This window comes from Mustelus asterias, chromosome 20, assembly GCF_964213995.1.
Source record: "Mustelus asterias chromosome 20, sMusAst1.hap1.1, whole genome shotgun sequence".
Lineage (NCBI taxonomy): Eukaryota > Metazoa > Chordata > Chondrichthyes > Carcharhiniformes > Triakidae > Mustelus > Mustelus asterias.
In genome coordinates, this window is record NC_135820.1 from 27,757,129 (window position 1) to 27,773,131 (window position 16,003).

The following is a 16,003-nucleotide window of genomic DNA, read 5'->3' on the forward strand; positions in this document are numbered from 1 at the left end:
GACTCCCAATAACAGTTTCTAATGAATATTCACCTTCAGGCACACCAGGATGATAGGGAGTGGGATAGCTTGATCTTGGTTTCAGATAAAGCTCGGCACAACATCGTGGGCCGAAGGGCCTGTTCTGTGCTGTACTGTTCTATGTTGGTACCTTGGCTAGTGCTCTTCCCTCTATCCCAAGGAATATTAAAGCAAACTGCAACACTTCCACCATCACTTCCAGTAACATAGTATTGGATAGGAATTATCCCTGGGACCTTTCAAAATCTATGCCACAGGTACACTGATCACCATTAGCAACCAACAGGTATATTTCAGCAGCTTGCATTTATATAGTACCCTGAATGCAGAAAAACAAGGCAAGGTGTTTTTCAGAAACGTAATCAGATGCTGAATCAAAGCAGAGATCTTGGATGGGGCGGTCAAATGAGATCTTGAAGGAATGGGAGGCTTCAGGAGAGAATTCCAGAATGTAGGGGTCTGGGTAGTGGAAAGCAAGGCTGCCAACAGCAGGATAATCAGAGGGAGAGACACATTAGAAGCCAGGGTTTGGGGGAAGGGATTGCAAGGCTGGTAGTGGGATGAGGCCATGAAGGGATTTAATACAAAGATGAAAGACTCAACTTCAAGGCAATAGGGGATTATGATCCAATGTAGGTTAGTGAGGACAGAGGCAATGGGTGAACAAAACCTGCTATGATATAGAGTCAGAGGTTTACAGCATAGAAACAGGCCCTTCAGCCCAACTTGTCCATGCCGCCTATTTTTTTTAAACCCCTAAACTAGTCCCAATTGCCCACATTTGGCCCATATCCCTCTATATCCATCTTACCCATGTAACTGTCTAAACGATTTTTAAAAGACAAAATTGTACCCGCCTCTACTACTACCTCTGGCAACTTGTTCCAGACACTCACCACCCTCTATGTGAAAAAATTGCCCCGCTGGACCCTTTTTGCATCTCTCCCCTCTCACCTTAAACCTATGCCCTCTAGTTTTAGGCTCCCCCTACCTTTGGGAAAAGATATTGACCATCTAGCTGATCTATGCCCTTTAGACCTCTCAGCTTTCTATGCTCCAGAGAAAAAAGTCCCAGACTATCCAGCCTCTCCTTATAACTCAAGTCCCGGTAGCATCCTAGTAAATCTCTTCTGCACTCTTTCTAGTTTAATAATATCCTTTCTATAATAGGGTGACTAGAACTGTACAGTATTCCAAGTGTGGCCTTACCAATGTCTTGTACAACTTCAACAAGACGTCTCAACTCCTGTATTCAATGTTCTGACCAATGAAACCAAGTATGTCGAATGCCTTCTTCACCACTCTGTCCACCTGTGACTCCACTTTCAAGGAGCTATGAACATGTACCCCTAGATCTTTTTGTTCTGTAACTCTCCCCAATGCCCTACCATTAACTGAATAAGTCCTGCCCTGGTTCAATCTACCAAAATGCATCACCTCACATTTATCTAAATTAAACTCCATCTGCCAGCCCACTGGCCCAATTGATCAAGATCCCGCTGCAATCCTAGATAACCTTCTTCACTGTCCACTATGCCACGAATCTTGGTGTCATCTGCAAACTTACTAACCATGCCTCCTATATTCTCATCCAAATCATTAATATAAAGGACAAGTAACAGGGGACTCAGCACTGTCCCTGAGGCACACCGCTGGTCACAGGTCTCCAGTTTGAAAAACAACCCTCTAACAACCACCCTCCGTCTTCTGTCATCAAGCCAATTTTGTATCCATTTGGCTACCTCACCCTGGATCCCGTGAGATTTCACCTTATGCAACAACCTTATCAAAGGCCTTTCTAAAGTCCATGTAGACAATATCAACTGCACTGCCCTCATCTACCTTCAAAAAAACGCAATCAAATTTGTGAGACATGATTTTCCACTCACAGAGCCATGCTGACTGTCCCTAATCAATCCTTACGTCTCTAAATGCCTGTAGATCCTGTCTCTCAAAATACCTTCCAACAACTTACCCACCACAGATGTGAGGCTCACTGGCCTGTAGTCCCCAGGCTTTTCCCTGCAGCCCTTTTTATCTACGGACTACAAAAGGAATTCCAGTAGCAACTATGTGGGGCAAGAAGAGAAGTCATTGTTGGATATGCTTTGGCTATGAATAGGTAGGTCAAGGTTTCATATGTGAGGGCAGGTGTGCTAAATTAGAAAAGAGGAGAGGCATTGGAGGATGCTGTGGCTCCAGGGAAATCGAGTTATAATGCATCATATCAACTCTCAAGTCATCAATTGTACTTTGATTTAGGAACTGGGCTGTGGTGGTGAGGAAATATGACTAGTTTTCAGGTGGACCAGTAGTTTACAAGGACTTTAGAGATGAGGTTTTCTTTTCAGGGGGTTGCAAGCACAATTGCTAAGAATACAAACTAACACGAGGGCTAGTTAGAGAAGTAGGGTAATCAGGAGTTAAGTGGAATTGGGCTCAAGGGTGCAAGAAGTGTCTCAGACAAGATAAAGCACAAGGGGAGATAGGAGAGGAACACAAAGTTTGAGGCTTTACCACAGCCTGGTAGCTGAACTAATAAAAGCAAATTGCTGTGGATGCTGGAATCTGAAACCAAAAGGGAAAATGCTGGAAAATCTCAGCTGGTCTGGCAGTATCTGTAAGGAGAGAAAAGAGCTGACGTTGAGTCCAGGTAACCCTTTGTCAAAGCTAAAAGGCATAGAAAGTGGGAGATATTTATACTGCAGGGTGAGGGAAAGAAAGAGTCATAATCACATAAACCAGGGCGGGGGGGGGGGGGGGGGGGGGGGGGGGTGATGGATGGGAGAGGGGTAAAATTTAGAAAAGGGGAAGCAAAGGGGGAGAAAAGATAAGGAATGGGGGGATAAAGTGAGGGGGGGGGGGGAGAAGAAAAATGAAGACAGACAATAAAGAAATAAAAGGTAGAGAACAGTAATTTTTAAAAAAATAATAAAATGGAAACAAAGGGGTCGAGGTGGAGTAGAGCTCATCATCTGAAGTTGTTGAATTCGATGTTGAGACCAGAAGGCTGTAATGTGCCTAGCTGGATGAGGAGATGAGGTTCCTCCAGTTTGCGTTGAGCTTCACTGGAGCATTGCAGTAGGCCAAGACTAGACATGTGGGCATGGGAGCAGGATCGTGTATTAAAATGGCAAGCAACCAGGAGGTCAGGGTCCTGTTTGTGCACAGACCAAAGGTGCTCAGCAAAGCGATCACCCAGTCTACGCTTGGTCTCTCTGATATAGAGAGACATTGGGAGCAGCGAATGTGATACACCAAATTGAAAGAGGTGCAAGTGAAATGCTGCTTAATATGAATGTTTTGGACCTTGGATGGTAAACATGGAAGAGGTAAAGGGACAGATGTTACACCTGCGATTGCATGGGAAGCTGAACTAATGGTTTGGTAAAAATAATAGAAAACTCCAGCAACACACTCCATCGGACTTAAAAAAAGAAAACTTTTTCCCCCACCATTCAACCCCAGAACTCGATCTCGCATTTGCATTTGTTGACCACCAAAATAAGTAAACTATCCATACAAACCTTTGGTACGGCAGCTTGTAAAACAAAATTGCTCATGTCCAACTCAGTAGAATTTGATGCTCGCAGGGTGATGAACAGCATATTCGTGTTTGCTTTGGATCGTTCGAAAGAAAATTCTATTTTCAGGCCATTTAGATCATATGCGATGATAGAAGGTATACCTGGAACAAACAGCAACCCTTAGCAAATTTTACACAAATTATATAAATGAAAAACTTCATTTTTAAAATAATGACTTATCAGGTCTGCCAAAGCATCCCAATGTACCTTGCTTACAATGAATTACTTTTTAATTGCAACTACCGTTGCTGCTTGTACCCTTCTTTGAGCATGAAGAACATTGACGTCCACCTGAACAATCAGATGAGATTTCATTGAATATTTCATCTGACAAATATCATGGTCAACAATGTTGCATGAAGTGGCAGACCAGTGGATATACTCAAGTTCTGGAGTGGATCATGCACCCATAACATTTTGACTTGGAGTCCAGAGTGCCACCACCGAGTCACACTGGCACTGTGTGTTAAAATGACCTGAACTGTTTGTTCTTTTAAGAAATCTCTGTACAGCAATGAAGTAGAGTGTCTGGAAAACAAGCATCACTGAGCAATGAGCATAACATATTATCAGGCCACCAGTTTAGATCAATTTTCTCTAATGGAGAAAAGCAGTAAAGACTTTATTCTGCTTCTCTCACATTCATCACAAAATCTCAGCTGAGATATTGGACAGGAAGCTACCAGCTGATGCTCAGCAATGCCTGCAAACCAAATTCTTTTCTATTTTTGCCTGTTTCTCTCCTGAGCGAGTCAATCCCTGTTGGGGTCTAGTTGCATTCTCAGGGAAGCACTCTCACCTGAGCTGCTATTATTTATGTATTCAATCATATGGGGTGAGGCAAGTTGGATTAAATTCTGTCCTCACTGGATTTTCCTCCCCCTTCAGTACAAGGATGCTGAGGCCACTGTGGTAGCTTGGCTACTCCAAATGAGAGCAATGAACTCAGCACAGACTTGAAATTGGACCCAAAACCTTATGGTTTCAATTAGCTTCACCAAATGGCCCATTTGGAGAACTCAATTTCCATGCGAGATCACTTGCTATCCTTAAGAGGATATTCCTGTCAAAGCTTCTTCTAACCATGCTTTCAGGGCTCTCCATCTGCCTCATTGGCAAGTAAGGGCCACTTAAAAACTGAACATAGAACATAGAACATAGAAAGCCACAGCACAAACAGGCCCTTCGGCCCACAAGTTGCGCCGATCACATCCCCACCTCTAGGCCTATCTATAGCCCTCAATCCCATTAAATCCCATGTACTCATCCAGAAGTCTCTTAAAAGACCCCAACGAGTTTGCCTCCACCACCACCGACGTCAGCCGATTCCACTCACCCACCACCCTCTGAGTGAAAAACTTACCCCTGACATCTCCTCTGTACCTACCCCCCAGCACCTTAAACCTGTGTCCTCTCGTAGCAACCATTTCAGCCCTTGGAAATAGCCTCTGAGAGTCTACCCTATCCAGACCTCTCAACATCTTGTAAACCTCTATCAGGTCACCTCTCATCCTTCGTCTCTCCAGGGAGAAGAGACCAAGCTCCCTCAACCTATCCTCATAAGGCATGCCCCCCAATCCAGGCAACATCCTTGTAAATCTCCTCTGCACCCTTTCAATGGCTTCAACATCTTTCCTGTAATGAGGTGACCAGAACTGCGCGCAGTACTCCAAGTGGGGTCTAACCAGGGTCCTATAAAGCTGCAGCATTATCTCCCGACTCCTAAACTCAATCCCTCGATTAATGAAGGCCAGTACGCCGTACGCCTTCTTGACCGCATCCTCCACCTGCGAGGCCGATTTAAGAGTCCTATGGACCCGGACCCCAAGGTCCTTCTGATCCTCTACACTGCTAAGAATGGTACCCTTCATATTATACTGCTGCTTCATCCCATTGGATCTGCCAAAATGGATCACCACACACTTATCCGGGTTGAAGTCCATCTGCCACTTCTCCGCCCAGTCTTGCATTCTATCTATGTCTCGCTGCAACTTCTGACATCCCTCCAAACTATCCACAACACCACCTACCTTGGTGTCGTCAGCAAACTTACCAACCCATCCCTCCACTTCCTCATCCAGGTCATTTATGAAAATGACAAACAGCAAGGGTCCCAGAACAGATCCCTGGGGCACTCCACTGGTCACTGACCTCCATGCAGAGAAAGAAACTGCTTGAATATTGTCATGCAACCTTGTTCCTTTTGTCTCATTGTTCCACAGGAGCAGGCTGAGGGTAAGGGAGCTTGTTTGTGCACTAATTTATTTAATTATTTTTCAGTTAAATTTGTGAAAAAAATCGGAGGTTTTTTTTCAAAACAGGAAATAGGCCCAGCAGCAGCCTGGGAAGGTTTTGGAGGGTTTAAAAGTAGGCCGCACCTTTGAGCGGGCAGCGTCGTTAGCGGGCAGCAGAGTGAGCAGGGGACAGAGTGAGAGCTGAAGGGCTTTGGCTCAAAACAGGCTTCAGCGAGAACAGGCAGAGGCGAGAGTAGGTTATTTTTTTCTTTTCAGAAAGTTTATTCCTGTATTTCCCCAGAGCAAAAAAAAATATGCCAGGCAAGATGTTGGAATGCTCCTCTTGCAGGATGTGGGAGATCAGGGAGACCTCCGGTATCCCTGATGACAGCACCTGCAAAAGATGCATTCAGCTGCAGCTGCTAGCTAAGCGTGTTAGGGAACTGGAGAAGGAGTTTGATGACCTCCATCTAATTCGGGAGAATGAGACGTATATAGACAGTAGCTTTAGGGAGATAGTTACACCTAAGCAGCAGAGCACAGGAAATTGGGTTACTGTAAGGAGAGGAAATGGCAGTGTGAAAGGACAGGCAGAGCAGGGTTCCCTGTGGACATACCCCTCCACAACAGGTATACTGAATTGGATACTGTTGTGGCAGATGCTTTACCTGGGACAAGCTGCGACAGCCGGAACTCTGATACTGAGTCTGGTTCTACAGCGCAAAAGGGTGGGATGAAGAAGAGGAGAGCAGTACTGATAGGGGACTCGATGGTCAGAGGTACGGACCGGAGGTTCTGTGGTTGGGACAGAGACTCCCGCATGGTTTGTTGCCTCCCAGGTGCCAAGGTCAGTGATGTCTCTGATCGCGTGCACAGCGTTCTAAAGAGGGACGGTGATCAGCCAGATGTCGTGGTACACATCGGTACAAATGACGTAGGAAGGAAGAGTGAGGAGGTCCTAAAGAGCGAGTACAAAGAGCTTGGAAGGAAGTTAAAAAGCAGGACCCCGAGGGTAGTAATCTCAGGATTGCTACCTGAGCCACATGCCAGTGAGGGCAGGAGTAGGATGCTTGGGCGGATAAACACGTGGCTGAGGAACTGGTGCAGGGGGCAGGGTTTCCAATTCTTGGATCATTGGGACCTCTTCTGGGGCAGGTGGGACCTGTACAAGAGAGACGGGTTACACCTAAACTACAAGGGGACCAATATACTTGCAGGGAGATGTGCTAGTGTTATTGGGGAGCGTTTAAACTAGATTTGCAGGGGGGTGGGAACCAGAGTGGCAGAGCAGATAGTGGAGCAGGGGTAAAAAGACAGGTTAGTTCAAGCAAAATAACAAATGGAAGGGTAGAGTGTGGTGGAAATAATTTTTTGAGGTGTGTCTATTTCAATGCCAGGAGTATTGTAGGGAAGCCAGATGAGCTGAAGGCGTGGATAGACACGTGGAAATATGACATTATAGCCATTAGTGAAACTTGGCTACAGGAGGGGCAGGACTGGCAGTTCAATGTTCCAGGGTTCCAATGTTTCAGGCGGGATAGAGGCAGAGGGATAAAAGGTGGGGGGGTGGCATTGTTGGTCAGGGAAAAAGTTACAGCGGTACTCAGGCAGGATAGATTAGGGAGCTTGTCTACAGAGGCCCTATGGGTGGAGCTGAGAAACAGGAAAGGTATGACCACATTAATGGGCTTGTATTATAGACCACCCAATAGTCAGCGAGAATTGGAGGAGCAAATCAGCGGAGAGATAGCTGACAACTGCAAGAAACATAAAGTTGTGATAGTAGGGGATTTTAATTTTCCACATATAGATTGGGACTCGCATACTGTTAAAGGTTTAGATGGGGTAGAGTTTGTAAAATGTGTTCAGGAGAATTTTCTACATCAGTATATAGAGGTGCCAACTAGAGAGGATGCGATATTGGATCTCCTATTGGGAAATGAGTTAGGGCAGGTGATGGATGTGAGTGTGAGGGAACACTTTGGATCCAGTGATCATAATGCCATTAGTTTCAACCTGATCGTGGATAAGGATAGATCTGGTCCTCGGGTTGAAGTTCTGAACTGGAAAAAGGCCAAATTTGATGAAATGAGAAGGGATCTGGGAAGTGTGGATTGGCACAGGCTGTTCTCTGGTAAGGATGTAAATGGAAAGTGGGAGGCCTTCAAAGGAGAAATTTTGAGAGTGCAGAGTTTGTATGTTCCTGTCAGGATTAAAGGCAAAGTAAATAGGAATAAGGAACCTTGGTTCTCGAGGGAGATTGTAACACTGATTAAGAGGAAGAGAGAGTTGTATGAAATGTACAGGCAGCAAGGAACACATCAGATGCTCGAGGAGTATAAAAAGTGCAAGAAGCTACTTAAGAGGGAAATCAGGAGGGCTAAAAGAAGACATGAGGTTGCTTTGGCAGACAGAGTGAAGGAAAATCCAAAGAGCTTCTATAGGTATGTTAGGAGCAAAAGGATAGTGAGGGATAAAATTGGTCCTCTTGAAGACCAGAGTGGTAGACTGTGTATGGAACCAAAAGAGATGGGGGAGATACTAAATGGTTTTTTTGCATCCGTATTTACTGAGGAAACGGGCATGGAGTCAACGGAAATAGGGCAAACTGGTAGGGAGGCCATGGAACCTTTACAGATTAAAGGGGAGGAGGTGCTTGCTGTCTTGAGGCAAATCAGAGTGGATAAATCCCCAGGACCGGACAGGGTATTCCCACAGACCTTGAGGGAAGCTAGTGTTGAACTTGCAGGGGCCCTGGCAGACATATTTAAAATGTCAGTATTCACGGGGGAGGTGCCAGATGATTGGAGGGTGGCTCATGTTGTTCCGTTGTTTAAAAAAGGTTCCAAAAGAAATCCGGGAAATTATCGGCCAGTAAGTTTGACGTCGGTGGCAGGCAAGTTATTGGAAGGTGTGATAAGGGATAGGATCTACAAATATTTGGATAGACAGGGACTTATTAGGGAGAGTCAACATGGCTTTGTGCGTGGTAGGTCATGTTTGACCAATCTATTAGAGTTTTTCGAGGAGGTTACCAGGAAAGTGGATGAAGGGAAGGCGGTGGATGTTGTCTACCTGGATTTCAGCAAGGCCTTTGACAAGGTCCCTCATGGGAGGTTAGTTAGGAAGGTTCAGTCGCTGGGTATACATGGGGAGGTAGTAAATTGGATAAGACACTGGCTCAATGGAAGAAGCCAGAGAGTGGTTGTGGAGGATTGCTTCTCTGAGTGGAGGCCTGTGACTAGTGGTGTGCCGCAGGGATCGGTGTTGGGTCCATTGTTGTTTGTCATCTATATCAATGATCTGGATGATAATGTGGTCAATTGGATCAGCAAGTTTGCTGATGATACAAAGATTGGAGGTGTAGTGGACAGTGAGGAAGGTTTTCAAAGCTTGCAGAGGGATTTGGACCAACTAGAAAAATGGGCTGAAAAATGGCAAATGGAATTTAACGCAGACAGGTGTGAGATATTGCACTTTGGAAGGACAAACCAAAGAAGAACGTACAGAGTAAATGGTAGGACTCTGAAGAGTGCAGTTGAACAGAGGGATCTGGGAATACAGGTTCAGAGTTCCCTAAAAGTGACGTCACAGGTGGATAGGGTCGTAAAGAGTGCCTTTGGTACATTGGCCTTTATAAATCGGAGTATCGAGTATAAAAGTTGGAGTGTTATGGTAAGGTTATATCAGGCATTGGTGAGGCCGAATTTGGAGTATTGTGTACAGTTTTGGTCACCTAGTTACAGGAAGGATGTAAATAAGATTGAAAGAGTGCAGAGAAGGTTCACAAGGATGTTGCCGGGACTTGAGAAGCTGAGTTACAGAGAGAGATTGAATAGGTTGGGACTTTATTCCCTGGAGCGTAGAAGATTGAGGGGAGATTTGATAGAGGTGTATAAGATTTTGATGGGTATAGATAGAGTGAATGCAAGCAGGCTTTTTCCGCTGAGGCTAGGGGAGAAAAAACCCAGAGGGCATGGGTTAAGGGTGAAAGGAGAAAAGTTTAAAGGGAATATTAGGGGGGGCTTCTTCACGCAGAGAGTGGTGGGAGTGTGGAATGAACTTTTAACATTTAAGAAAAACTTGGACGGGTTCATGGATGAGAGGGGTGTGGAGGGATATGGTCCAAGTGCAGGTCAGTGGGACTAGGCATAAAATGGTTCGGCACAGACAAGAAGGGCCAAAAGGCCTGTTTCTGAGCTGTAATTTTCTATGGTTCTATGGTCTGCAGCCTCTGCCTCATTGGTAATACTGAATGTTCTGGCAGGGTCAACCTTGGATGACATGAGATGTTGATAACTGGGTCAGCTACACGTGAAGATCAAACAAGATACAATCTCAAACTAGTGCATTGATGATATCTATTTAAATATGATTTATAAACTGAGTATACACTGAAGTGAGATCACTGTCATTCAATATGAAATAAACCCAAAAACAATACACTTGTTACTGACAATTCTTGGCTGATATCTTGATTTTTATACAGACTCTGATCACAATGTCTTTTAAATTTTGTGTTTCATAGAATCCCTACAGTGCAGAAGGAGGCCATTCGGCTCATTGAGTCTGCACTGGCAACAATCCCACCCAGGCCCTATCCCCATAACCCCATGTGTTTACCCTGCTAATCACCTGACAGTAATGGTCAATTTAGCATGGCCAATCCACCTAATCCACACATCTTTGGACTGTGGGAGGAAACCCACGCAGACACGGGGAGAATGTACAAACTCCACACAGATAGTGACCCGAGGCTGGAATTGAACCCAAGTCCCTGGCGGTGAGGCAGCAGTGCTAACCACTGTGCCGTGTTTATGATCATAGCCCAAGATTTGATGGGATAATTCATGACCATCACCTTCTGATCCATTGGTTTATGTTCAATGCTGTGCTACATTCTCCAAGATCCACAGACTGATGAAAAAGTTGACACCAAGGAGAAAATTAACGAATGATCCAGACAGCAATTACTTAGGATTTGAACTTGGTGATTGGAAAACCCAGAGATGGTTCAATCTTTGGCCAGGAATTGACAAAGCCACTTCACAAATTCATCAAACCCATCAAGAATTTATAGATTACAGCTGTTCAGTCAAAAAAAAGGACTCCGTTGGATCTTTCCTGATCCTTTCAACAGAGTCCCAAACAAATGAGATGTGGGATTTTAAACAAAAGATAGTTAGTAAGAAACGGCTGATTAATTGATGAGGAATGAAAAAGAAAAAGACGTCACCTTTCTTAGTGCAAGTTCATGTGTCCTCCACTAACTAGGACCCACAGTAACAGTACTGAAGATGGATTTTGATTACAGGCAAAGGAAAGTGGACTGGACAAGGCCCTTGTAACTGTCAGGGCAACTGAGAGTTTAATCTCATCAGTTTGGTTGCTGAGGCCCTAGTACTCAAGGATAGCTCACTGCCCTGTCCACTTGATCGGTTCTCTCTTCTCAGAATAACCTTCAGTTTATTATTTTTATAACCCCATCTCCATCTATGTACGCTACTGTCTCGAGAACAAATAGAAATGTCTCACGATCAAATGGAAATGTCTCCAGAACAAATGGAAAATCCACACTAAGTGCTTATGCCACATACAGCTATATTGCAAACTACTCCATGCATGCTGTTCCGTATTATTTTGTGGTAGTCTGGGGTTGGCATAAAACCGTTTCATCTTACCTTGCTTCAAATTGGCAGCATTCTGTGGACTCGGGGGAACAATACCATCAAGTACCAATTGTGGTTGTGCACCTGATAGACCGGAGGACTGCGAATCTGAAATTTATTTTAAAAAGGCAAGAGGGAAAAAAGAATTAATTTTTGTTTTTATTCTTCCCTTTTGCAACTCAGCAAAACCATTTACAATTCCTCAGGATCTCTTTCTTTTTAATAGCTTGAACACCAGCAGGGTCTGGGATGCACTGTTTGGGGAGGGGTGGTGTGTAATGCTCTGGTTAAAGATAGGGAATCGTGTGCAGAGAGTCAATAAAATGCACTATTTGGGCATTATTCAAATAATATGTGTATTAATACTGCATTCATTCGACTTCATAAAGTCTCAGGCAATATATTCCATGAATACCCGAGTGAACAATACTAAGAAGGGCCAGGTTTTATCCTTGGTCTGTGCCATTAGCTGACTGCTTAGCAGGGCTGCAGCATACCTGGGTGGAGGAGGAAATAAACTGGCTAACCAACATCATCACTGGAACCTGGATGGGGGAGATGATTTGGTTAAAGAGCCTGCTGACAATCAAAGCTCACCCACGACAAAGAGAAAGAGGCTCCATGTGGTTAACTTAGCTCATTCTTCTGGGGATCAAACAAAATTCTCCAATGCTCTAACGGCTTCAGTAACCTAGTTGGAAAACTATCCCAGGTATTAATCTCTGAAGAAATACCTCCTAACATCAGGCCATAATTTTTACCTGTTACAAGAAACAATGCAATGTGAATAACAGCCACTTAAGTGAGGTATCAGAGCCAGTCATGAACCTCTGCTGTTGCATTCTAGCAAGGAATCAGGATCTCTGGAACAGGAGGACAGAGATAAAATAATAGTGCACAAATCAATAAATAAAATAAAAGGTCTGGTTTCTTTTTGCCTGCCCAACTGGGTGTGGAGAACTGGATAGCATGACTGAATTTCAGGATTTGGTTGAGGTGCTGGCCCAGAATTCTCATCCAATGAAATCATTTCTGAGATTTGAATCCTTCTGTGCAGAGGGGAGTGCAATTTATAACCTAATCTCATAGTTCAGCAATGGGTTACCTTTTGCAGATAATTCACTGTTGATTTAATTGTGGTCAACTGGAGTCTCTGCTCACATCACTCTACTGTCCACAAGTAAAGGCTGCATTAAATAAACTATTTGTCTCCTACAGTAGCCTAATGGTTGAAATATTAGACTCTGAACAAAGAACAAAGAAGAAGAACAAAGAACAGAACAGTTGAGGAAACAGGCCCTTCGGCCCTCCAAGCCTGTGCCGCTCCTTGGTCCAACTAGACCATTCGTTTGTATCCCTCCATTCCCAGATTGCTCATGTGACTATCCAGGTAAGTCTTAAACGATGCCAGCATGTCTGCCTCCACCACCCTACTTGGCAGCGCATTCCAGGCCCCCACCACTCTGATATCTGAAATCGGAGTTCAAAGCTCACCATGGCAAACCAAAATTGAATTTGACAATTTTGTTTATATCCAATTCAATCCAATCAAAGTCCAATTCAAAGTCTCAGCAAGTGAGACATTCCAGATCCAAGTTGACAAGACAGGCATCTCACTTCCTGTCTAGGGCTTGATCGACATGATCCAAGCTGATTGGAGCAGGCATTGCACCTTCTCCAAGGCTTGGATCTCATTTGCATCTTAGCCAAAAGGCCTAGATGCCACTTTAAAAAATTGCTTCAAATGAAGCCTCAGTGTAACCTCATGACTTCAACCAATTGTAGAATGCCAAAACTACACTTGATCTTAGCCAAAAGGCAATTTGTGGAGCAATACCAGCTAATGTTCTTAATCAAACTGGTTCACCAAGTGCCCTTAAAGTTTAATTATTATTTATTAGTCACAAGTAAGGCTTACATTAACACTGCAATGAAGTTACTGTTAAACTCACCCAGTCGCCACACTCCGGCGCCTGCTCTGGTCAATCCACCTAACCAGCACGTCTTTCAGAATGTAGGAGGAAACCGGAGCACCCGGAGGGAACCCACGCAGACACGGGGAGAATGTGCAAACTCCACACAGACAGTGACCCAAGCCAGGAATTGAACCCAGGTCCCTGGCGCTGTGAGGCAGCAATGCTAACCACTGTGCCACCATGCTACCTTTACCTGGTCTGATTTACTTTTAAAAAATGCATGCCCACTATCCACGCACCCAAAAACTCCGGAAACACCATGTGACTTTAAAAAGAAACATTAAACTGCTAACAAATGCAAGTTTACGTGTTATTGGCCTCAACACATATTTTATTTACATATTACCTATTACAGAGAGGAGGTGCTGGAAGTGCATCAAGGTAGATAAATCCCCAGGACCTGAAGTGTATCCCAGGACATTGTGGGAGGCTAGGGAGGAAATTGCGGGTTCCCTAGCAGAGATATTTGAATCATCAACAGCCACAGGTGAGGTGCCTGAAGATTGGAGGGTGGCAAATATTGTGCCTTTGTTTAAGAAGGGCTGCAGGAAAAAGCCTGGAACTACAGGCCGGTGAGCCTAAACATCTGTAGCGGGTAAGTTGTTAGAAGGTATTCTGAGAGACAGGATCTACAGGCATTTGAGAGACAAGGACTGATTAAGGACAGTCAGCATAGTTTTGTGAGTGGAAAATCACGTCTCACGAATTTGATTGAGTTTTTTGAAGGGATAACCAGAAGGTCGAAGAGGGCAGTGCAGTTGATGTTGTCTACATGGACTTTAGCAAGGCCTTTGACAAGGTACCGCATGGTAGGTTGTTGCACAAGGTTAAATCTCAAGGGATCCAGGATGAGGTAGCCATTGGATACAAAATTAGCTTGATGACAGAGGGTGGTTGCAGAGGGTTGTTTTTCAAACTGGAGGCCTGTGACCAGCGGTGTGCCTTAGTGTGCTGGGTCCACTGTTACTTGTCATTTATATTAATGATTTGGATGAGAATATAGGAGGCATGGTTAGTAAGTTTGCAGATGACACCAAGATTGGTGGCATGGTGGACAGTGAAGGTGGTTATCTAGGATTGCAACAAGATCTTGATCAATTAGACCAGTGGGCTGATGAATGGCAGGTGGAGTTTAATCTAGATAAATGTGAGGTGATGCATTTTGGAAGATTGAACCAGGGCAGGTCGTACTCACTTAATGGGAGGGCGTTGGGGAGAGTTATAGAACAAAGAGATCTCGGGGTACATGTTCATAACTCCTTGAAAGGGAAGTCACAGATGGACAGAGTGGTGAAGAAGGCATTCGGCATGCTTGGTTTCATTGGTCAGAACATTGAATACAAGAGTTGGAACATCATGTTGAAGTTGTACAAGACATTGGTGAGTCCACAATTTTAATACTGTGTACAGTCCTGGTCACCCTATTATAGAAAGGATATTATTAAACTGGAAAGAGTGCAGAAAAAATTTACTAGGATGCTACTGGGACTTGGTGGTTTGAGTTAAGGAGAGGCTGGATAAACTGGAACTTTTTTCCCTGGAGTGTAGGAGGCTTTGGGGTGATCTGATAGAGGTCTATAAAATAATGAGGGGCATAGATAAGGTAGATAGCCAATATCTTTTCCCAAAGGTAGGGGAGTCTAAAACTAGAGGGCATAGGTTTAAGGTGAGGGGGGAGAGATACAAAAGGGTCCAGAGGGGCAATTTTTTCACACAGAGGGTGGTGAGTGTCTGGAACGAGCTGCCAGAGATAGTAATAGAGGCGGGTACAATTTTGTCTTTTAAAAAGCATTTAGACAGTTACATGGATCAGATGGGTATCGAGGGATATGGGCCAAATGCAGGCAATTGGGACTAGCTTAGTGGTAAAAAATGGGTGGCATGGACAAGTTGGACTGAAGGGCCTGTTTCCATGCTGTAAATCTTTGACTCTATAACATATAAATAAGAGAAAGAAGCAATAAAGACTTGCATTTATACAGCACTATGTCATCAATTGCATTCATGTTCCATTAAGTTCTTTGCATACCTGGCAAGTTTAATCCATCCAGAAGATCTAATAACTCTCCACCTGTTTCAGGTACTTTGCTTTCCTGAGGCACCGATGGAGCTGGGTTAGTGTTGTCAAGCAGGTCAAGCAAATTGTTAACCTGAAACAACATGATACAAATTAAAACATTGCATCCTGAATTTAATCCATCCATTAGATATGAATGGGTCTGGCAAATTGTCAAAAATCAGAGTCAATGACTGTGTGTCCAAATTCCCCTCCAACTCGATTTTCAAATTTGCTGATGACACCACCCTAGTGGGTCAGTTCTCAAACAATGATGAGACAGAGTATAGGAGTGAGATGGAGAATCTGGCGGACTGGTGCGACGACAATCTCTCCCTCAATGTCCATAAAATGAAGGAGATTGTCATTGACTTCAGGAAGTGTAGTGGAGAACATGCCCGTCTACATCAATGGGGACGAAGTAGAAATGATCAAGAGCTTCAAGTTTTTAGATATCCGG

General features: G+C 44.2%; 1 protein-coding gene across 1 annotated transcript in view; it reads right to left on the reverse strand.

The window, feature by feature from the left end:
* The window catches only part of LOC144508448 (AP-1 complex subunit gamma-1-like), a 108,626-nt gene that overhangs the window by 5,585 nt on the left and 87,038 nt on the right, over nucleotides 1-16,003 (reverse strand). Inside the window, exons 18-20 of the mRNA XM_078236370.1 lie at nucleotides 15,517-15,637; nucleotides 11,524-11,619; nucleotides 3,549-3,709 (exon numbers count right to left, since the gene is read on the reverse strand). Coding sequence (XP_078092496.1) covers nucleotides 3,549-3,709; nucleotides 11,524-11,619; nucleotides 15,517-15,637 — 378 coding nt within the window. The remainder of the gene's footprint in view (nucleotides 1-3,548; nucleotides 3,710-11,523; nucleotides 11,620-15,516; nucleotides 15,638-16,003) is intronic.